This window comes from Myotis myotis, unplaced genomic scaffold, assembly GCF_014108235.1.
Source record: "Myotis myotis isolate mMyoMyo1 unplaced genomic scaffold, mMyoMyo1.p scaffold_m19_p_3, whole genome shotgun sequence".
NCBI lineage: Eukaryota > Metazoa > Chordata > Mammalia > Chiroptera > Vespertilionidae > Myotis > Myotis myotis.
Window position 1 is genome coordinate 14,688,380 of NW_023416335.1, and position 24,676 is coordinate 14,713,055.

Below are 24,676 nucleotides of genomic sequence, written 5' to 3' on the forward strand. Positions count from 1 at the left end.
TAATCCATTGTCTTAAGCTTGTTTTATAAGGACTTTCTAAAGAAGCTGAAATCTTTGGTATTATTTGAGAGAACCTACTCTCCTGAAACTTTCTCCTACATTGTTTTTCATAGTCCTGCCTCTTTTTAGTTCTGCTGTTATTATTGCCCCTTTTGTCTTCCACTCTCCTTTCCCAAAATATTGTTCTTAAGGCTTTATCCCCCTTGTGATTATCTTTCTGTTTCCTTTTCTTAATGAGCTCATTTATCAAGTAGCTATAGCTTTCAACTCAGTATTCCAATTTGTCATTCCCCTGGAGTTCCTACCTCTAGTGCCAAGCACTTAGTAGGTGTTCAATAAATATTTGGTTGATGGGTGAGTGGGTAATTGAATGAATAACTGATGCCTTCTTATCTGTGCTTCAACCTTTTGTGTCTGACCATTTACAGAATATCATGGCTTTGATATTTTATCCCAAAAACTGTATACCCCAAGTGAGCCTTGCTGTTCTTATAATTTCACTAGAGGCCTGATGCACGAAATTCGTGCAAGGGGCTTGGCCCTCGCAGCCGCGGCAGCTTGCCTCAGCCCTCACAGCCGCAGCTTTGTCCCGAAGGTCATCTGGAAGGACTCCCAGAAGATGGTTGTGCTGTCTGGTCTAATTAGCATATTCCACTTTTATTATTATAGACTAGAAGCCTGTTGCATGAAGAGGTTCATGCAATAGGCCTTCCCTTCCTTTGGCTGCTGGCACCAGTTTTCCTCCGGGACCCAGGACCCAGGCCTTCGCTCTGGCTGGGCTCCGGCCAGGGCCTCCCCCCCCCACCAGCCGTGAGGCCTCGCGGCTCTGCTTGGCCATGGGGCTGTGAGGCCTTGAAGCTCCGCTGATTCCGGGGGCATGAGGCCTCACGGCTCCGCTGATTCCCGGGCCGTGAGGCCTTGCTGCTCATCCGGCTTCGGGGCTGTTTGGCTTCGCTCCACCGCTTGGAGCCTACATATGCAAATTAACTGCCATCTTTGTTGGTGGTTAATTTGCATATCGCCCTGATTAGCCAATGGGAAGCGTAGCAAAGGTACGGTCAATTACCCTTTTTGTGTTTTATTAGATAGGATTCCTACTTAAACTTTTCCTACAAAGGACTTTTCTTCTTTCCTTCCTCTGTAGTTAATTTGTCTTTCTAAAAGCCAATATTTTTTCCCCTTCAAAATATCTCAGATTTAGCTCTTCTTTTTCCTTCTCCAACCGGCACAGTCCACAGTTCAGGATCTCATCATCTCATGCCCAGGTTATTAGTAATGTGTCTGCTGCTAATAACCTCACCCCCCAAGTCATTTTGGACGTGACAGACTAGTTTTTGTAAAATACGGTTTTGTTGTGTTATGTTACGTTCCCAAAGGCTAAGAAGCTTTGAGATGACTGTTTTAATAAATAAACCAGATTATACTAGTAATGGGTCAGAAGAGAAATGTTTGTTTTTAAGATAGGCCTGAATATGTTAGAAGGCTAAATAAAAATGTTAAATTTTCCCATGAAGAATTAGGATTACAGGACAAAATAATAATTTTGGAACTGATATCCTGTAGGAGGCAAGGAAGGATGTAGTCCAGAATACAGGGGAGGCGGGTAGGGTAAATACTCCTTTTATAGAGTAAACTTCTTCATAGAGATCTAGAGGGAATGAAATGTGAAATAAAGGAAGTGTCTGTGATGGAGCTTTACCAGGTAATCTTTCTTAACTCTTCACATTTTCTTTTCTTCAGCATGTGGACATAGCAGCATTATTGATAAAATACAACACATGTGTAAATGCAACAGATAAGTGGGCTTTTACTCCTCTTCATGAAGCAGCCCAAAAAGGAAGGACCCAGTTATGTGCCCTCCTCCTAGCACATGGAGCAGATCCAACTATGAAGAACCAAGAAGGTCAGACACCTTTAGATTTGGCAACAGTAAGTCCTCATTTCAAAATCCTCACACTTGCTTTTTATACTTTCAGAGATGATATTACATTGCAGGGCATACCAGGGCCTTTAGTATTAAAATGCATTTTTCACTTAGAATAAGAACAGACTTCCTTCCTTCTGAAATTTTTTTAATTTGCTTTTTTAATATACTTTAAAACTCTGTTAAGAAAAACTAAGTAGTGTAAGCTAATGTAATTCTTTTTTCCATGTTTAACTTGGAGGGAAAAGATAAATCATAGAAAAATACGTAGAGTGTATTCTCAAAGAACTATACTTACAAAAATATCTTATCCCTTCTACATTAGGTGTATTACTCTAGAGCAGTGGTTCTCAACCTTCTGGCCCTTTAAATACAGTTTCTCATGTTGTGACCCAACCATAAAATTATTTTCATTGCTACTTCATAACTGTAATGTTGCTACTGTTATGAATCGTAATGTAAATATCTGATATGCAGGATGGTCTTAGGCGACCCCTGTGAAAGGATCGTTTGACCGCCAAAGGGGTCACGACCCACAGGCTGAGAACCACTGCTCTAGAGCAACTGCTGTTCATGATAATTTACCTGAGGCTTTGGGATAGTTAGAAAAAATTTACTTCTGGGCAGTATATTACTCTTCTGAAGATGGAAAAATAAACTGATATACTGTAGAAATATTTTCAAAACTAAGAATTTAGTTTTTATGGTTAAATATTATTTAACTACAAAGTTAAAACACACATTATCTTCCTGAACTTTCTGAAAATCACTGAGTTAATAATGGTCACCTTAACTAACCATATTTTTAAGCCAGAAATACATTTCCAAGACACATTCTGTTTCATGCATCTATTGCTAAGTAACAAATGATTTCCAAAACACTTAGTAGCTTAACCAAAATTGAGTGAGTGGCTTATTAATACAGTGATTCTGTGGGTTGACTGAGTTCAGCGATGTAGTTCTGCTGTCTGTGCACTTACCTTACTTGGACCTCAGCTGAAGCTGCAGTGTCCAGGATGGCCTTTCATCCTACAGGGCCTCTCTGCATGGTATGCATCACTCAGAAGTCTACCCCAAACTTCTTTACCGCATGGAGGATAGCTTCTAAGGAAGGAAAAGTAGAAGCTGTCAGTCCTTTTAAATCCTGGCTCAAAAGCCTCAGACCATCACTTCCTCTGCATTCTATTGGTCACAGCAACTGATGGGCAAGCCAGATTCTAGAGAAGGGAAACAGACATGCATACAGAGGGATGGATGGATGTCTGGCTGTCTTTGGAAGCTGTCTCGCACATCCTCTGACACCAGTTATGGCTAACAAACTATGAAGTTCATGAGTAGCTAGCCAAATTAAAGTACTGTTCCTCTAAAAGTTCAGCAGATTTTAATTGTACATTAAATCATGTGCACTAAATAGCTGAACAAAAACTATTGTAGTTGCTTAAATATAAACAAAATACAGTAAATAAATATGGAAACTACTTCTAAAGCAAAGATTAAAAATTAACACTCTGAAATGTGCTTTTTAAAATGAAAGATGAAATATTTTTAACTCTTCACATATTTATTAACTTGCATATCCTTTAAATACACGTGTAATCTGAACAATTATGTGTACACTTTTCACTTAATGTTAAAAGTATTTTCAGGAGTCAACATAGTTCACATTCGTAGATTTTTTTCTCATAGTTAACTCTTTTTTTGTAGTCTGGCCAGGACACTTACTCTACTCTCAGCATATTTCAAGTATAGGTATAATAGTGTTCTTAACTATAGCCTTCAAACTGTACATTCAGTGCTCAAAAAATGAAATACTTTTTTAATTAATAGTTTCTCCAGTTCTACCTACTGAAACTACTATAGTCTCCAGAGCTGTGGATAAGGGAAGGGAAGAGGAAGAAATGACGAAAAGCTTACCACTTTAAAATGTGGTATTTTTGTGTTTTTTGTATCACTTTTAGGCTGACGATATCAGAGCTTTGCTGATAGATGCCATGCCCCCAGAGGCCTTACCTACCTGTTTTAAACCTCAGGCCACTGTAGTGAGTGCCTCTCTCATCTCACCAGCATCCACCCCCTCCTGCCTGTCCGCTGCCAGCAGCATAGATAACCTCACTGTCCCTTTAGCGGAATTGGCAGTAGGAGGGGCGTCCAACACGGGGGATGGTGCAGCGGGCACAGAAAGGAAGGAAGGAGAAGGTGAGTATGCCCTGGGAATACTTATTTGGTTCTTGTCTTTTGTTTGTTTTAATTAACAGATTCCCTTTTTTTCTATTGGTAATCATTGAACACCTCACTTACAGATATCTTAACTCTCTGTAGGTTTTCATATATACAGCAGCTTATGAGAAATATGTCTTCATAGAATAAATGTCTTGGCATCTACATTGTCCTTACTTGTGTATATCTCAGTACATCAATTTCCAACCATTGGAAATTGGGTCTTATTACTGAAATATATCAGGAAAAACAGATTATTTAAGGAATGAAAACTAAAATGGTAGCTGAATAAATTTGGAATTTTATATCTACAGTTGAATATTACACTAAAAGCATTATGTTATGCACTATAATATTAAAATTAATATAAATACTACTGACTTGATAAAGATAACTGCTTTTACTTCTCAACCAAATTCAGAAAAAACTTGAAGTATCTGAATGAAACTTAGGATTATTTTATGCTATGTAAAGTCATCTGCACAGCCACAGGTGTCAGAGAGCCATGGCTTTAAAAAATACTGGAACTTCCTTTAGATTGATAAACTTTTTTCTGAAACTTTGTGTCTGTTTTAGTTGCGGGTCTTGACATGAATATCAGCCAATTTCTAAAAAGCCTTGGTCTTGAACACCTTCGGGACATCTTTGAAACAGAACAGGTAAGCTCTCTTGAGTCATTTAATATTGAGTTATTTTTCACTTTTTTCTCCTTCTTCTTCTAAACTGCTATTTTTATACCCACAACAAATTTCTAAAGAAGCCAGGAGAAATCCAGTATTTTATATCTCTCCCCCAAATAGTCTAACAGATAATGGGAGTCTTTCATTGTTATTTGTCACATCTGTATAAGCAGTCTGGTTTAATATGTTTGATTACATGTCAGAACTTAGGCTATGAAACTGCCTCAAAAGAATTTTTTAAAAATCATTATTTTCTTTCCAAAAATTGTTGGCACTTATTCATCTCATTATTGATGGGTTATTTTGAGAAATAAATGAGGTAATTATTTTATGATTGGAGCTATATAACGGACAAATACTGTAATTTGCTGACCTGGTTTCTGCTTCCAGATATGTACTACACGTATTAATTCAGAAAAGCTTAAGCACTGTATGAATTAAAGCTACCACATAGATATTAAGCCCTGTTTTTACATCAGTCCTTATTTGAACTGAAGTTTAGAATATTTAGAAGGAAAACAGTGGGATGTTAATAATGAAAACCTTGTGCATGGTTCCAAATTATATTAAAATCCCATCTAGCTAAACATATAAAGGTTCCTACTATATAATGAACTATTTGTCTCAAAGATGTATATTTCAGAACTGTTGCTTTTTAAAGGCTGCTGAAAACTTCCTTTGGGTGATTGGAAGTGAATTGCCCATTTTGTGCAGTGGAGCAATTATTTCTTAAATGGCCATTTAGGAGCAATATAGCAAATTATTTCCAAAGACTGAGTGATGAATGCTTGTTGTACTGAGAAGATCAGACTCATTATATAATATTTCATTCTAACAATAAAAATCAGAAGAGCTCCAGGCCTAATTTATCAGTCTTTTAAATATTATATACAAGTGTAAAGGTAGAGAAGCTATGGATAGATAAAAAGTATCTCATTTGAGTTCAAAAAGGGGTATCTATAAAAAGATTTCTCAGTTTTCCAAGGAAAGAAAAAATCAGAGGCTAATCTTGTGAAGTAGTATTTGGATGGTCACAGAACCAGTTTCTTCTGAGCTGGAAAATTGCATGTTCAGCCCTCAAGAAATGTGGTCAGCCATGATTTCACCCCGTGCATTCAGAGCACTGCCACTCAATGGCGGTGGAGTCAGTCACAGTTACTTTTAGCCAACCAAAGAATTAGATAATTTTGAATCATCTGCATTTATAAGGATGAATAACCAAAAATTAACAATAACTATTTTGTACAAATATAGAATGTATGTTAGGCTTCAGGAATTGTTAAATCTGAGAATTTATAAGAGAACTTAAAATCCATCAACTCTCATCTTCAAATTGGAATTCTTTACATAGCTTCTATATAAAATGGTCTATAAGGTAACTACATTATTTATGATATAAATTTCACTACTTTGTAAGGGAGTCTTTTTTTGTGTGCTTGAATATTTCTTAGCTCTGGGAATTCCTCCTTACTTTTATATAAGTCCTCACTACCTAATACACTTACTCCTTTTTGCCACATTCTGTTTCATTGTGCTAAACACCTCTCCATTTCCTCACCATTCACAGTGGCTACCTGCTGGATACTAGTGTCTGGTATTTCCCCATTTTCAGGCCTACGTTTGTTCCCTCTTGTATCTTGAAGCAAGCAAAAGGTGCTGGTTTTTAAAAATGAAAAGGAAATACAGCAATGATCATCTTTTATTTCTTTAGCATTGTTCGTCCCATTTTAATTCTCCATTTACTACACGCAATTAAGGAGTATTTAAAGTGAGCAGAAAGCTGATAAAATTATCAAGAAAACTTTAAGAAAATTTTAAGTTCATGCTTATAATGGAAACAGAATTTTCTTAATTTGAATAGATACATAGATAGCATTGAAGACAAATGGAAGAATTTTCATCATCTGAGGAACTATTAAAGATTAATCAATTAATTTTGTTTCACTTTTCAGATTACCCTAGATGTATTGGCTGATATGGGTCATGAAGAGTTGAAAGAAATAGGCATCAATGCATATGGACACCGCCATAAACTAATCAAAGGAGTAGAAAGACTTTTAGGTGGACAACAAGGTAAGCTATTCAGAAAAAATAAATTTCAGATATTTGTGGTGTAAGATAAATGTCAGGGCAGGCATCTGAACTCAGGTGGTCTGACCCCAGAGCTCATGTGCTCGACTGCCTTCCCCATCCCACTTACTGGCTTTGCTCTCCTCTAATTGCTCTAGCTGGAATTGAGTCAGTTTTCCCTCTCTCACACACTTTATATCTTAAATGTCTCCGGAATCTACACTTCTGTCCTTTTCCACTGCTGTCACCTAATCCAGGTCACCATCATCTCTCTTCTGGAATATCACAACCACCTTCCAGCTTTTCTTCGGCCTTCGCCTTCTCCTCCCTTCCGTACCTTTCCTGCAATGTTACCAGAAGACTCGTTTCAACATGATTGAGATCATATCATTTCATTGCTAATAACCCTTCAACAGAATCCTGTTACTTTTAGGATAAAGTCAGACATTCACAACATGGCTTTTCATAATCTGACCTCCTCTCTTACCTCACCTTGAACTTTTCTCCCTCCCTTACACCTGTCAGCTCTGTCTTTTGTCATCACACTTTGCTGTTGCAAGCCTCCTATCTTTGTTCTTTGTATGCCTCCGTGTTTATCATTTCTCTATTTGTTAGAAGTGCTTTCACTGTAGGAAAGCAAGAGGAGAGGAAAGAAATAACTGGAATTAGTCAATTAGTCTGCAGAGCTAATACAATTTCAGGAATGACATGAAACTAAATGTTAGTGGTTTTGATCTTGAGTCTTTGTATTTATCTGTATTAAAGGAACAGGGATAATGAAATTAACAATAATAATGTATTTTAAACTTATTATGAGTGACCATTTCAAGCCATCTCACAGAGTTCTTAGAAAAGGATACGTCTTATATTTTAGACCTGAATACATTATAATTGCAGTGTGTTTCTCTTTTGTATCAAACATAACTTCATGAATGTTTTTGATCAAATTTAGTTAGACAAGTAATTGTTGAACCCTGCTGTGTGTACAAGGAACTCTTTAAGAACAGATAAAATTGATCCCCAAACATATCTCCATTATTTCACATGTCTTTGGATTCACTTGATTTATATAATTGTACATAATTAGGTTCAAATTACAAATAGTTTAGACTTCTTCCAAAATATCAATTACTTTTGACAAAGTTTTCCCTAAAATAGAACCTGCATAATGTGGACTCCTGTTAACTGTGTTACCTTTTCTTTCCTACAGGCACCAACCCTTATTTGACTTTTCACTGTGTTAATCAGGGAACTATTTTGCTGGATCTTGCTCCAGAGGATAAGGAATATCAGTCAGTAGAAGAAGAGGTAATGTACATCAGAATTTTTAGTTATCTTTTCCTAAAACCTATTTTTCCAGGAGATTAGGTAAGCTTGTCTCACTTTGACTTACTTACATTTGCCTATGTAGTATTCTGTCTCCCTTAGCCATTGTAGTGGAATATTGCCAAAATTAGAATAGGACTGTGGACTAGAACTCTGCCACATGGCTTCTCATCGTGAGCCTAGGGTTTCCATTGGATGGTTCAGATCTGTCTTTATTCTGTAGACTTTCTTGAAAACCATGTAAGTAAGGACCCTATTAGGACTATTTTTTTTATATTGCTGAAATGCTACGTAAAAATGATGTGGAGTAAGGATCTTGCCTCCTAGATAGCAAATATATTTCCATCTTGATTTTTATGTAGTGTTACAGAACATGATTATAAAATAATATGCCTAATTTTCACATATGCTTAGACAGTATGCCTCATGACTGGAGTCACCTTTCATTTCTTCAGTCACAATGCTTTTAAAAGTACCATAGTAAGGCAGTTTGTCAGAACCTGCTGGTAGAAGGGTGCCATAGAGATCCCTCTCTACCCATGGCTTCTGCCTCGCTCTGACACAGAATAAGCAAGGTGCCTAATGGCATTATTTTGCATGGAAAGGCATGCCTACATTTTTGTTTTTTTCTTCTTTTTAAATAGTGCCCCTGTTATTCCCATTCTGGAAACTCAGGACAGTTACCTTAGGCTAGTATTTCAGCTCATCCTGAACCAGTTTTTCAGGAAAGCATCATGTTTTCTAATGTCTTATTGCCTAATCTCCTAGTAGTTAATAAATTCTGATAATAATGTCAAAATGTGGTAAATAACTTCAGAAATGGAGTGGTAAGTTAGAGAATTAACTCTTTGAGTCAATTCTATGAGAAATTTAGGTCTTCAAAACATTTTACTTTTCTATAATAATTCTTTTTAATTTGGAAAGTGGAAGAAGGATGAGTAGTGTTGAGAAGAAAGTTATTCCACTTAGTTACATGTGATATTCAACTTTCCCTGGTCTATAGAATATGGAATATTTCACCTAGGAAACAAAAATTATTGATTTCTTTAAAATTCTTTGTTTATTTTTAGCATTTGTCCAGTGAGATATTCATAGAATATGAGGAGTTTTAGTTTGACTTAGTCACAATGTTGCTTCCATTCTCAATAACATAAAATAGTCATGTAGGTGACTTAATGTGATGTTTTATGTTTCCCCATTGTGTTTACTGAAAAATCTTTCAAAGCTTTTATTAAAAAAGGAAAAGAAAATGCAGCTGTTTAATATTTATGTTTATGATTATTTTCTCACCAGAAATACTTACCTACTAAACTTATTGATCAATTTATAGTGGACTCATATTTATTTTTTATAAGTGCTAAATTTTAGACTAATCAGTGAAGCAGTATAATAGAATTGAAATGTTAACAACAGAAAGAGTATCTTTAGAATATACACTGGCATATTTTCAAAAGTTATTTTATTTTATTCTGTAGATGCAAAGTACGATTCGAGAACACAGAGATGGTGGTAATGCCGGCGGCATCTTCAACAGATACAATGTCATTCGAGTAAGTTTTTAAAATTTCAGGATGAAAATTGGATTGCAAGGCTTTCTGAAAAGCAATTATAAACAGTGATTAAAATTGGTTTTTAAAGTCATGTTTTCAAATCAAGGATGATCATTCACCCATTGCCCTGCAGTCACGTGTCACCCTCCTCACTACGATACAGTCTTAACCCTCAAGATCGTACTTCATTAGAAGTCGAGACATCCAGGAAACATCAAAGCTACACACACAGGCCAGGTCAGCTGGTATTGGTGATGCAGATATGGTGATGAGACTCCCTGCTCATCCATCAATTCAGACCATAGCTGACACTCATTTTTATCACCATTTCAAAGTAGCAATAAAGGCCTGGATTTTTCCATCTAATTGAGTCAGTGATTATATCAGAATGCATATATCTCCTCATCTCAGTGCCTTAATTAATAATATGGAATAGATGACTGCTGTATGCTTTTTTCCAAAGGGATATCATGAAGATGAACAAAGCCTATTGAGAATTAATTTAATCCTTTGGGTTAATAGACCTGTGGAAATTATACCAGTGCTCATCAGAATTACCCAGGGAGCTTTTTGCAAAATACAGATTGACAGGCCCCTGTATCCTAAAATTCAATAAGTCTGGGGAGGAGCCTAGAAATAATCTCTTCCCTCCTCCTCCTCTTTTATTTTAATTTTTTAAAAATATATCTTTATTTTTGAAAATATTACAGATATCCCCTTTTCCCTCTTCTTTCATTTTTCCTTTCTTTTTTCCCCCTCCTCCTCCTGCTTTTTTTTCTTCTTCTTTTCTCCATCTTCTTCCACCTTTCTTTCCTCCACCTCTTCCTTCTCTTCCTCAGGTAGCTCTGAGGTATAGCCAGGTCTAGTGCAGAATACAAACAAAAACCATACCTAAAAATTATGTCACTAAATAGACCCAGAGTCATAGAGGCATGAACAGACTGTTGAACCTCAGAGGGAAGGCAGAGGAGGGTGGGTGGGAAGAAATCAACCAATGAATTTGTATGCATAACCCATGGACACAGACAATGGGGCATTAAGGGCCTACGGGGGAAGGGTATGGCAGGAGCAAGCTTAAGAGGTTAATGGGGTGGGGGGGGGGGGGTGGAGGACCAATGTAGTACTTACAACAATAAAGATTTTTTTTAAAAAAAGTACGTCACTAAAAACCAGAGTATCAACTGAATTACACTAACCTGGCATCTTTATTATCCTATATAATAAAGAGCTAATATGCTAATTAGACCAAACAGCAGAACAACCGTCTGGAAGACCTTCCGGACTAAGCTGGGGTTATGAGGGCCAAGGCCCTTGCACAGATTTTGTGCATCGGGCCTCTAGTTTTTTAGTAATGTTTTAAGCAAACAAAACAAAAATTGGACCTTCCTCTAACATACTTTTAATTTAAATCATAAACTGCCAATTAACGTACGTTACACTCAATGGCTTCTTTCTTCCTCATCCTTAAAGATTCAAAAAGTTGTCAACAAGAAGTTGAGGGAACGATTCTGTCACAGACAAAAGGAAGTGTCTGAAGAGAATCACAACCATCACAATGAGCGCATGTTATTTCATGGTGAGTGTCATGCCAGTAATTACAGACATCTCTCAGGCTTTCACAAATTCCAGCAGAATAAAAAGCCTGTGTTACTGACTATATTCATCTTACATTAAAAATGGGTTGGTTTTTTCCCAAATAATTACAGTCAATTCCAGTTTTCTAATGCATTACATTCTTATATGGGCTTTTTAAAGTGAAAACAAATGATCTGAAATTGTTTCAGAACTTATATTACAAGTTGAGCCATGTAGAAAATGAAATATTTTTTATTATAGTTTAGCATAATTGTTTTAGTTTATCAGATTATCTGTGTTTGCTTAAAGATTGGGTATAAAATAATCTGTATTTTCAAAGCCACATTATACTTTGCTACCTAAAAATCTGATGCATTTGCAAAATAATAGCTTGGTGAGCACTAGAGGTCCTGATAAGATTCTAGTACAGTGTTTCTCTACCTTCCTAATGCTGCGGCCCTTTAATACAGTTCCTCATGGTGTGGTGACCCCCAATTTCATTGTTACAAATTGAACATAATTAAAGCATAGTGATTAATCACAAAAACAATATGTAATTATATATGTGTTTTCCGATGGTCTTAGGCGACCCCTGTGAAAGGGTCGTTTGACCCCCAAAGGGGTCGCGACCCACAGGTTGAGAACCGCTGTTCTAGTACATTATAAATTATGTATAGTAGACATCTTACAAAATAAACTTTTCAGTTATGTAATATTAATTGCTTAGTATTAACCTACCAAGTTTAAATAGTATGTAACTAATTGATACTCTAGAAAAGTGTCCAAAAACTAATTTTACTATCTTTATATTTTTAGGTTCTCCTTTCATTAATGCCATTATTCATAAAGGATTTGATGAGCGACATGCATATATAGGAGGAATGTTTGGTGCTGGGATTTATTTTGCTGAAAACTCCTCTAAAAGCAACCAGTATGTTTATGGGATTGGAGGAGGAACAGGTTGCCCCACGCACAAAGATCGGTCATGTTATATATGCCACAGGTGAGCATCTTGGCTTTCATGGAATGGTTGCTGTCCTCAGGTCATGAACAGTTTCTCAGGCTATGCAGAAGCCACAGTTGTTCTCAGTCTTAATCCTAATGAATCACACAGGTTGGAAATTGGGTCGGAATAGTTGATAAGCCAGCCCTAAGAGGAGCAATGATAACAGGGCTGATATTAGTGGTGATAAAACCAAATATATGTCAACCAATCATAGATTACAATGAACCTCCCTCCATCTTGGCTTCTTCCCTGGGCTTCACATTTCTTGCTTCAGAATCAACAAGAAAAGGGTCAGAATTATTTCTTTAGAACAAAGAACCTTTAGCTCTGACTAGAGAGTCATGTTGAACTAAGACACACAACTTCTATAAACAAGTAGAATCTTTAATGTGCTTCTGATATTGCTAGTAATGTCTTAAGGCAGGATATATAATAGGCCTTAAAAAGTCCAACTTCAGAATATTAACTGGAACTATTAAACAAATGAATATTAGTTTTTTAAATAGGACTTTAAAGCTCAGAAATTGGAGAGAATAATAGTATACTCTCTCTAAAGTCAGTGAAAAAAAAAATTTCCTTCTCTATTCCCTTCCCTCCCCCCTTCCTTGCCGATAGAAAAAATACAAGGAATTGTACTTTACAGAGATTGCAGTTTATTACATTTCTCTTTAAATTAATCAAATATTTTTTTTTTTTTGCAAAGTTGGGTTAATAAGAAATCTTATAATTCAGTTAAAACCTCAAAAAAGACCCAAATAACCTTGAAATTCATTGTAATTGTTGACCTTAAAACATACCACTCTCAGTTACATTGAAACAAATTGCAGCGGTCAGCAGTTCTAAGATGGATGCCATATACAGAAAGAAATTTCATTAAGTCTACTGTGATTGGTAACATGCAAAAGTTTCTCTTTGTTGCTTCAAATTAACTCGTCTGGAACCAAAATAAACAATAAAAGTGAACCTAGATGAGGATGAACAGTCATTCATTAAAATTAGAACCATGGCTTTTGTCTTAGCCAGGATTCCCTAGAAACAGCCTGAAGCGAAAGTTTATTCACCAGCACTTTCTTGGGAGTGCAATCCCAGGGAAGCAGGAATGAGAGCATAAAAAGAAGTGAGGTCCAGGAGGAGGCAGGATAGACAGGCTCATCGGGAGCTGGGCAGTTTCAGGATGAGTGCAATTGGTTGCTCAGGCCAGAAGTCATCTTCAGAGAAGCCGTATGAACTAAAGCATCTCAGAACAGAACATCGTGGGAGAAGAGAGACGAATTTATCTGCTGGCTCCTGTCTTGCACTGGTCAACATTTGCTCCACAGGCCTTTGGTAATCCCTTCAAGCCCCATTTTGGGTTGCTGCATCTCTGGAATGCAGGACAATGCACGAGGCAAGCGGGTGAGCAGGCTGGAGCCATTACTAGTACTCCCCACCTGTGCACTACACCCTGCAGCCCAATGGGCCGCTGGGCAGATCCTGCTGCTTCTCCCACCTCCGCAGCAAAGTGAAGCCCTGGGGCAGGAAGCAGAAGGTGGGAGGCAAGCCTGTCAGGTCAGGCTTTGTGTGACATATGGATTGGGAGTGGCCATGGCACTGGGCCTACCTGGCCTAGTGGGCAGAGGCCAATGATATCATGATGCTGCCACAATGTGGGTATGGAGCTCAGAAAGCCTCCCTCTTGTGGTGATCAAAACCCTTTCCTCTGGGTCCAAGAAAATGCAGTTGCAACCAAGCCAGCGTCCCAGAGGGTCATCAGTAGCATCACACTAAAACAGCCAGCCTAGGAAGGACCCAATTATACTAAGTATGGCACAGTGTTTAATTGACTGAAAATAATATCTCTGATCAGTTATATTGCAAAGATCAGACTCCTTTACTAAAAACAAACTATCTGAATAACTACTTACATTTAACAGTGTGACCAACCTTACTGTTTAGTTTAAACATTGTTTATATTAAGTGTTGTTGAACTTTAATGGGCCACATATGATTCCTATCACAATGACTCAACTCTGCCCTTACAGTGCAAAAGCAGCCATAGACAATATGTAAATAAGTGTGTGGCTGTGATCCAATAAAATTTTATTTACAAAAACAGGTGGCAGACTGGATTTGACTCATGAGTCATAGTTTGCCAACCTTTCTTCTCCTCTATAATATTTAACATCTGCTCCAATTCATGTTTTGCCCAGGTAGTGTAATTGTCAGCCTTGTGATTAAGCAAGTATTTTTTTTATATGAGCCACTCTTACTGTTATTATCTCATCCCAGTTTTTACTTTTCACAATGAGTAAAGCCAAATCTTAACTTCAGCTGCTGCTGCCATTTGCTTATTTTCTTCACTTTATTCCTACTATTCCGTATAAGCACTCGGTTTTCACAAGTATTTTTCTTTTTCCACTGGTCAAAACATGCCAGGTATTTTTTATGATTGATTTCTAAACCACACCAAAACGACTTTAAACTTCAAGGGTAACTATTGCGCCTACTGTTTATGATAAATCAGTATGTCAGATCTCATCCTTTCTACTCATGAATATGAAAGGGACATTTAAGTTAGCTTGCCTTGTGTTAAGTTTTTTTTTTTAATCAAACCTAACCATTATATTTTAAGACTTAAAGCTTCCTTCAAGGCATTGCTTTCCTCTTTCCTTTAGACAAATGCTTTTCTGTCGAGTGACCCTTGGAAAATCCTTTCTGCAATTCAGCACCATGAAAATGGCTCATGCCCCTCCAGGACATCACTCAGTGATTGGGAGACCAAGTGTGAATGGGCTGGCGTACGCCGAATACGTCATCTACAGAGGAGAACAGGTATGTTACTCATCAGATGAGCATACACAGTTACTAAACACAATACAGTATACTTATACCAGGTAAGAGTTAAAGAAAGCCATTTAATAAAATACCTACCTCATAGTCTGATAGCATTAGTTGCTTCAGGTTGTGAATGAAGATAACAAAATTCTTTGCATCAACTTTACACACAAAACCCATTAGTCACCTGTCAACCAAGTAACATTGTGAACAAGAGAACAGAATAGGAGCAAGGTGAGCCTGGAACATCTGGAATGCCAGGAAGTAATGAAATGCTCAAAAAAAAAAATCATGGGGCCCTAGCCAGTTTGGCTCAGTGGATAGAGGGTCAGCCTGTGGACTGAAGGGTCCCGGGTTCGATTCCTGTCACAGGCACAAACCCAGGTTGCAGGCTTGATCCCCAGTAGGGGGCATGCAGGAGGCAGCCAATCAATGATTCTCTCTCATCATTGATATTTCTCTCTCTCCTTTTCCCTTCCTCTTTGAAATCAATAAAAATATATTTTAAAAAGGAAATAATTTAAAAAAATCATGGGGGCTGGTTACAAAGACACTGAGCCAGCGTGAAGGCAATCCATCCCACTGGCCAAATCTGCGACAACTTGAACACCAAATAAGCACAGTAATAAATTTTAAACCATTAGGAAAAAAATAGGAATTCATAATGCTTTACTGATAACAATAGATAAATAAGTGAAGAGGAAAGGAAGGCTTTTGCTTTTGCTTACAGTAGAAAGCCATGGGCAGATGGGTGTATGTGGAGGGAGTACCAGATTGGGAAAATCATCATCTTGGAACCATTGTGGTAAAAATTAGACCAGGGAAGAATCATCGATGGATGCTAAATCGAGGGGATTTTAACAAGGAAAAGGATATTTACATGGTCTTTATATTAGTTAGAAAAGAGGAAAAAAATCATAGTAATTATACATTGGAGGGGGGGCCATACCAGACCAGATCAGAATTAACATCACCAATAAGGGACAGATAGACAGTGTGTGCTTCTAGGTGTGACATTCTGAGATGGGCACATCATCCGTGTAGTATTCCAGCCAAAAATGCATAATCTCATCCAGTCAAAATGAGGAGTGTTCTATTAATAAAAAATGTGGGAAGACTGGATTCTTCAAAAACATCAATGTTATAAAAAACAAAGAAAGGCTTTGAAAACTTTCCAGATTAAATGAAATCCAAGAGACAGGACAACTAACTTAATGTTCTGCCCCCAAATTAAATCAGCAAACAAAATTGGAATGTGAGTGATAGATAGATAGAAGTCTAGCATTATAAAATTGTGTGGTTTTTTTAGTTTATATTTATTATTAAAAGTATTACAGATGTCGCTCTTTTCTTCATTGATCCCTCTAGCCAGCCCCCTGCCCCAGGCCTTCACCACACCATTGTCCGTGTCCATGGGTTAGGCATATATGCATGCAAGTTCTTTGGTTAATTCTTCCCACCCACCCCCAGCTATGTAAGAGAATACCTCTCTTCTTAGGGAATAAATACTGGCGTATTTAGGGATAAAGAACTGTGAAAATATATATAACTTACTCTCAGATGGTTCAGAAAAAAAGTGTCTGTGTATCTGTCTATCTGTCTGCCTGGTATATATAGAGGTAGGAGGAAGCGTACATAATTAAGCAAATAAGACATATAAAACCTTGACAATAAATGGAAATGGGTAAAGGGTATACAGTTGTTTGGGGTACCATTTTCACTTTTGCAACTTAATGTGTAAGTTTGCAGTTGTTTTTAAATAAAAAGGTTTAAGAGCTACCAAAGAATAAATTTGTCAAATTTTTGTTTAAATTAGAAACTCTAGACTTCTAGAGAAAATACTTTCACTTTGACTCAGTAATTCCACTTCTAGAAATTTGTATTAATATAATCAGTGACGGTGACAAAAAAAACCTGTAGGACCCATCACTGTCTAATCACAATGAAAAATGTAAACCTAAACATTCAACAAAAATAAAATCCTATATAATAAAAGGCTAATATGCAAATTGACTGACTGGCGGAACAATCAGTCGCTATGATGCGCACTGACCACCAGGGGGCAGACGCTCAATGTAGGAGATGTCCCCTGGTGGTCAGTGCGCTCCCACAGGGGGAGTGCCACTCAGCCAGAAGCCTGGCTCATGGCTGGTGAGCGCAGTGACAGTGCTAAGGAAATACGACTGCTGGCTTAGGCCCGCTCCCTGCAGTCAGACATCCCCCAAGGGCTCCCGGACTGCGAGAGGGTGCAGGCCAAGCTGAGGGACGCCCCCTCCCCCAGTGTATGAATTTCGTGCACCAGGCCTCTAGTGATTTCATAACTGTGAGTATATTTTATACTTTTCAATATTTTATGTTAGTGTAAAGATCATTTCTTTCATATTTGGATGGCTTTAAAAATTATCTTCAAACTGTCTCCTCTACATTATTGGTGACTCAACATATCTCCTCCTTTCTTCTTAGAGATCAGTGGGTTACATCATCATCTGTGATGAATTTAAAATTGGTTCAGCAGAGTTATTCTTTCATCTAACGCACTTGTATTGAACACATGCTATATTGAGCACTGTGTTAGGTGAGGTGAACAAGGGAGAGTTGTTCTCTTGCCTTGGTTTTCTTATTTAAGGCACCTGGCTCTCTAATGAGGGAGGAATGCAGTGTAACCAATGTACAGTATTCAAAGTACACACAACATTTTAACAATGACTAGATTGTAGGATTTGTAAGTGTGTATGCAGACATATAGGTGCATCTCCTCTTTCGGGCACCTGTTAATGGGATGGCCTTTGTAGACTTTGAGCATATGGAGTAGAATATTGGTTTGGATCAACAGCTTCTGAGGCTTTCACATAAGTAAGGCTTTACTACTGTAGCTGCCAAAAGGGTGACCTTTCTCGTTCCTGTCCCTCAGGCATACCCCGAGTATCTCATCACGTACCAGATCATGAAGCCGGAAGCTCCTTCACAGACTGCAACTGCCGCAGAGCAGAAGACCTAGTGAATGCCCCCTGGGAAAGCCAGATCAGATTGAAACCTAGGACTGGACTCGAATGGACTGTTTCCAACAAAACCAACATTCTATAAATCCCTGACAGCCTAGAAAAGCTGTTTGTCGTTACGAAGCATTGCTATAGTGATGGATATAGTATGAGTAACTGATACATACTCAACTGCTGCTGTTCCCTTTGAGGAAATGTTTACAGGGGCGGCCTTTTAATATATCTCAGGCTCACTTTCATTGCAGTTATCCATTTCTAAAATAAGATTGCTTTGATCTAGACTTGGAAATGGAAAAAAAGAAAACATAACCAGTACGTTCCCAAATGTTCCCAATTCACACACTACATTTGCTTTGTTATATATGGCATTTATATAACAAGTACGCATACCCTGGCTCATTCTTAGTTTTTTCTAAACAGGCGTCATTGGCTTTTTTTTTTTTTTCTTACTTTGATAATAAGCTGGAGCCTTCTTGATGATATCTTGCACAAAGTCACACTGACTAAAATCATTAGCAATGCAACCTAAGCTTCTGGCTGAACAAGACTAGTCTCCACTTTTTTCACTTTGATTTATTTTATATGTGTACTTCTTATAAACATAAATTGAGATGGAAAGGGAAAACATCAGATTTCAGTCCTTTTATTGATTGGCCAGTCTTACAAGGGAAAGGCACAAACATCAGCCTGGCTTGGAGCTCCCAAGGTGAGAAGCAGAGGGTGAGAGCCTGCTATCTCCAGTACCAGCTTCAGAGGCCTCAGGACCTGCTGGGACCCACCGGAGCGCAGCCAGGGAAGGGGCGCTGCCATCAAGCCTGGAGGTGAGACAACCAGGGAGGGCTGGGAAGGAGAAGCCGCTTCCGTGCGAGGAGCCTGTGGTTCTGGGCTGTTGAAGCAGAAAGGGACTGCGGGAACGCCTCAAAGAAAAAATCCTCCTCATTTAATCCGCACCACCAGAATCATTGCTCCAGAACAGCTGCCTTATCCAAATTCTGTCAAAATATTGTGCTTCATTGGAGTCACAGAAATATCACTTATTGTTTCTCTATGTTAGAAAGCTAGGGTTTAAATCCTATTTAGCAGATAAATAGGCACAAATGCAAGGACTTTTTTGTTTACTCAAGATTTGGCGCTTATTTTGAGTGAGGTTCTTCAGATAGTTTAGATAGGTCCCTGCACTAAATTTTAGAGTGGTTTCTTCAAACATCTTATAGACAAGGAGAACAAAAACTTGAAACCAAAGCTCTTTCAGTTATTTTCTTAATGAAGATGGAGAAATACCATACTGTTACTTCATGAAATTACTACTTTGTTTAGCTTGTTTAATCAACATTTGCTCAGTGCACGTAGACATTTGTGAAAAATTAGGCACTGTAGTTCTTACGTTCGCCCTTTTCACTTAACTGGACATCGAATGAGTGCATTGGTTTATTGCTTTCACATGCTGCGCGCCTACTCAGCTTTGAAGCAAAGTAATATGTGGTAAAGAAAAGGAAAAACAGGGTGGCACAGACTTGCCATTTCAACTTAAAGTCCTGAAAACTAATTTGTTTTTTAATGCAGGCTGATTAAGCTGTGACCTCATTTAATTGCCTAAAGAAAAATAAAATAGTTACATGCAAAATTCCTAGAATGGCGCTTAAAATATACATTTCACTTTCTCTCTGGCTTGAGTCCATTGCTAGAAGTAGGCACTGGGCATTAGTTTGAATTTTCTAGCTCAAAATTAAATCAAGAATTAGCCTCCATTTTTGCTACTGATCAAGTTTCAGTGTGTGTCTTGGCTCCTTATTTAATAGCCCTAGAATTCCATATGGAGCTTTGAAGTTTGATATTCATTAAGAGGGCTTTCTCCCCCCGCCCCTTTTCCTTCTGTTTTTCTGTGTAACAATGGGTTGGTGAAATTGGCATCCGTGTAGTTTTCAGTAGCTGTGAAAGTGTATATTACCTCCCCACTTAGATATAGTTTAAAATGGTAAACACAGCTGTGATTTTTAGTTAAGTAAAAGGGTTACTATGGTATAGATATCGAAAGCTTTATAGCTTTGAAAAAAAGGCCACTACCCGACTGTGGTTGTATGTCGTTTCCATCACGCTAACTGGATTAATGGATGTGCCAGTTTTAAACTTCAGCCTTACACTTAAGAAGTTAAACTGTGGTTCAGTATTTAAACTGCCGATGTTATGTATCGTCTGTTCTGTGTGCCGAGTAAAGGTACCATGTAAGGGAGACATTTGCAGTGCTTCTTGTCTTGTAATGATTCAAGTATATAGTAGTTCTTGGAAGAAGGTGTACATATTATTCATCTGCTAAAGAGAATGGGTTCATTAACATCTCACAGGCACCAAATACATGTCTTCACAACTTGAAAACCAAAGGTCATCATGAGTGAACTCAAATTAGCAAAAGTCAGCTACATTTGGGCTTCCCATCTAGAACTGTGAAAACCCTCTGGGATGTAAAAGCGTGGCGTTGAGCTAGGCTGAAGTCCACTTAGGTTCTTGTATACGTACCTACTCTACAGAAACACTAGCAAGTTGAGGACTTCCAACATGGCCTCCCCTGAACTGGCCGCTCTTTACGCAAACAATGAGGGGAGAATCTGGACACCATCAGCTCTACTGCAGTGCTGACAGGGTACTAGGCATGGCCAGCCTGGATGCTTGAGACAGACAAGTTAAGTGCTCTGGACTGGACTCTTTCTCCCTCTACTTGGCCTCCCTTTTTCCCCAGGCTGCTCATCTGAAATTATAGATAGCGCCAGCAATTACCTTTGACTCCACTCATTTTCTTCCTGCCTTCATTTTGAATCTTGCAAAAGGAGACTCTACCTTTCTGTCTCCATATCACACCCAGACCCAGGTGTTCAGCCTGCTACTTCGTTAAACAAATGACAGTATGGAACCCAGAGTTCTAATTCTATGCCTGCAAAATAACAGCAGTACAACCAGGATTTTTACTGACCTTTTCCTTCTTGGAATTGAGAGTTTCTAGCTTTTCAATAACATAAATAGAATAAACATCATTAGGATGTTTCCATGAAACAGCATCCTTGTGTTCATTTGAGCTTGATGTTGGAGGCTAGACTAATTTCTCTTTGCTCTCAGTGCATTGATAGACATTGAGAAATGCCTGAATGTGGCAAATAAAGTAATATAGATTAATATTCTATTATTATAGCCTTTATACAAAAAACAAAAACAAAACTTGGTGTACTCTGGAAGAACAGCGTGAGAATTCAGTGAGCTGGCTGGGTTTTTCTGTTTCAGTACATCTCCCAATTGCACAATGGTTTTATTGGATGTCACACACCTTCTTTTTAAACATGTGCACTCTCTGGATTTCTGTAAACTCTTTGAAACAGGAATGGTGTGTATTTTAAGCACCTTTCCCCAGTGTGCCCAGACCCCATTTGTATGATAATCTGTGATAAACTGCCTTCTTACCAAAAATGCCCATGGCGTGACAGTTTTCTTTTGGGCTGATATATTGCATAGTGAAAGAGATTTTTAGTCATTCAGGGAACACTAAAAACCGACATTAATACAGGGTTTCATGTGTCAAAAATTTATTTCAAGACTAAAGTTAAACTTGTTTAATGTCAAATCAGTGACAGAGAAACGAAAAGAAAGTAATTGTGAAGACAATGTTTGAGCTTTGGTTGGGCACATCTAGTGAGCAACAAGGAAATGCATTTTTTTTAAAACCACCCTTCAAGGTGAGGCTTCTTCAGACACTTTGTGGATTCTGAAATTAATATACAATTAAATATTTCTTACGAAAGCCTTAACTATGGCAGAAACTTTTAAACCTTTTATATCCTAATAAAAAGTTGGAATTCCATTTCTTGGTGTTTGAAAGGTGTCAGTGAGTGGCTATGTCTCTGTGTATCTCACACCTGTTAGGCTTATGTGATGAGGGTATATTTCATAGGTCATGCTCCCTTCCATGCAGAGAGCTGATACAATCAGCCCATTTCAATTTCTTTATGTCGGAAATCCTCCAGTTGCCAAATCATCTGGTTTGGAGAAATGTAGAAAGATTTCAAAACTTGCTAAGTTTTGTGTAGGTGGGAGATACAGCAACAACTCACAAAGCGGTACCCTGTAGAATTTCAGTGTTGCACAAGCTGTTTTTCAGTCATTTTAAAACATAAACCATGGTGACACGTGAAGAGCAGTAGGAAGCTAAAGATTCCCTATACTTTCCAAGACCAGATGTGCTCGGGTGTGATGGTTCTGTGCATCCGCATGGGCCTGCCTCCTTTGAAACAGCATTCACACTGGAGAGGTGGCTGCGTTGTGGCTCTTCGTTCTCTTATATTTTCTGTTTTACACTTTCACATCTCCACACCCCACCCTGCTACCCATCTTTTCCAACGGATTTCTCATTCTCCAGAATTCAGATGGTTTTGTTATTTTTTTTATCTGTCTGCCTATTTCTGCAGACAACCCTGAAAGCATTTGCAGAGAAATGCAGTTAAACTGATAGTGGAGTCCCTTACACACTCCTTGCCCCTCCCACGGTTCAGGATAAAAAAGCTGGAAAACACAACAGTAAAAATTAGAAAGGAACCCAAATCTGCAAGGCTAACAGCCTAGAGCTAGAAGATGACCTTGACTATATAACCCTTGTATTCATTATACGAAATATTTAAACTCTTCATGTGCATATATGCCTGCTTCTGCTTCCATTGTTTCAAGTTCATCCTGTCTTTGTGATAGTAGTGTTTGTCTTTGATACCTACAGACTAAAAGGTACTTTTTCAACAAGGTTTCTCAAAAACATTTACAAAACCAGCCGGGAGGAAATCGACAGTATTTCCCGGCGACCGCGTTTAGCGCAGTACTTGTGTTTTCTCCTGGTGTCGTGCTCTGTGTGGTGCCAGTGGAGTGACTCTGGTTCCCTGTTGGTGTAGTTTTATTTTGTCTGTGTGACCCTCTGTGGCAAGGGTTTCGGTCCCCTCCCCTTTCTTCTCTGCATTTGTCTATCTGTAGGATTGCCAGAGAGAATACAAGACACCCAGTTAAATTTGTATTTCAGGTAAATAATTTTTTAGCTTACCTATGTTTGGTGCGTTACTTGCCATACATTTACAGTAAAAATATTCTTTTTTATTTATTTGAAATTCAAATTTAACTGAGCATCCTGGTTTTTTGCTTTGTTGTGTTTTCTTTTACTAAATCTGGCAACCCTATCGATTTGGTCATGGAAGATGGCTTACAGCATGTAATTCTAGCCTTCACTTTCTTTCACGTGGAATGGAAGACCTTTTCTCCGTCCCCCTCTACTTTCCAAAAGAGGGCCGCGAGGAGCTAACCTGCCTGCGTGGTGGGTTCCTATTTAAGGCATCTTTATGATTATATTTAACCTGTAATTGTGCTTTGGCTAAATGTCTAACTTACAGTACTTGTAATTGTTTAATATTCAATAAAAACATTTTTCAAATATCCTGTATGTGGACAGCAGTTAGCTCTGAAGTGTTTTCATTTCCCTTTTGCTCATTTTAACCTGCCCAACCTTAACACAACTGACCTAAAACTGTCAGAACCCAAACAACCGTTTTCCCTCCTGACTTTCCAGTGTGGTCTGTGCTGGGAGTGCCTTGTCCTCACCTCTAAGCTCATGCGAGAGTTACAGAAGGTCAGTGAGCGCAGGTTGCTTTTAGAAATGTCTCTGCAATAGTGGGGGCCGGCCAGACCTCGCACCAGTTAACAGGTCGGATCAGAGGCCCTGCCCACCTCTGGTGCTCAGAGAGCCCCTGGCTCCACCTGTCCTGTTGGAGGCGGGAGAGGGGATGCTTGCCTCCTGTGATGGTGACCATGAAATGCCTTGCACAGTGCCTGGCACATAGTACTGAGAAAATGGTTTCTTTCCTCCCCCTCTCCTTTCTCCACACCTACTGATTCACTAGATAGCAAATTGGAAGCTAGAATTTTATCAGATTTCTTTGCCAGAGGGATTGTCAGAGCCGCCAGGAGACATAAATTCAGTACTTGGAAGCACTGACAGCCCTGCAAATAACAGTAGCTCTCCCTGAGCCCATACAGTGAACCAGGTGTGTCGTATGCATTCCTACCAACCCTGCAGAAGCGGGTATTTTAATCCCCATTGTATAGATGAAGAAACTGACACTAAATTGTGAAATAGTTTCTTTTATATCCCAGAATTCTTCCCACTATAGACTATGGTTCTGAGTGATACTCACCACCAAACCCTGACTGTATGGAGTGTGAGTGTTGAAGCAGGAATGAGGACAGCGAGGTGCTGCTACTGCAAGGTTTTCTATCATCTGTGTCTAGTGAGGTCAGATTCTGAATGCCATTGGACTCAGTTCCTCCCCTTTGGTTACTGCTGTGTTAGAAATAGAAATGGTCTGAATTGTGCATTAAAAGCAAATGGAATATGAATAAACAACTTGGAATATCAGCAACTTGGTTTGATCATTGATACAGAAGGATTCCAAGGGCCTGCTTTTATAGCTGAACTCCTATGGGTTAGAGGCACTGGGGGA

The 24,676-nt window shown here is 38.4% G+C and overlaps 1 protein-coding gene across 1 annotated transcript in view; it reads left to right on the forward strand.

Annotated features, from left to right (window-relative positions):
- TNKS (tankyrase) overlaps nucleotides 1-23,612 on the forward strand; it is a 149,929-nt gene extending 126,317 nt beyond the window's left edge. The window contains exons 18-27 of the mRNA XM_036300913.1: nucleotides 1,741-1,929; nucleotides 3,883-4,120; nucleotides 4,718-4,800; nucleotides 6,774-6,894; nucleotides 8,102-8,199; nucleotides 9,693-9,767; nucleotides 11,238-11,343; nucleotides 12,159-12,345; nucleotides 15,003-15,159; nucleotides 18,074-23,612. Coding sequence (XP_036156806.1) covers nucleotides 1,741-1,929; nucleotides 3,883-4,120; nucleotides 4,718-4,800; nucleotides 6,774-6,894; nucleotides 8,102-8,199; nucleotides 9,693-9,767; nucleotides 11,238-11,343; nucleotides 12,159-12,345; nucleotides 15,003-15,159; nucleotides 18,074-18,160 — 1,341 coding nt within the window. The 3' untranslated portion in view covers nucleotides 18,161-23,612. The remainder of the gene's footprint in view (nucleotides 1-1,740; nucleotides 1,930-3,882; nucleotides 4,121-4,717; nucleotides 4,801-6,773; nucleotides 6,895-8,101; nucleotides 8,200-9,692; nucleotides 9,768-11,237; nucleotides 11,344-12,158; nucleotides 12,346-15,002; nucleotides 15,160-18,073) is intronic.
- Nucleotides 23,613-24,676: the final 1,064 nt, after the last annotated feature.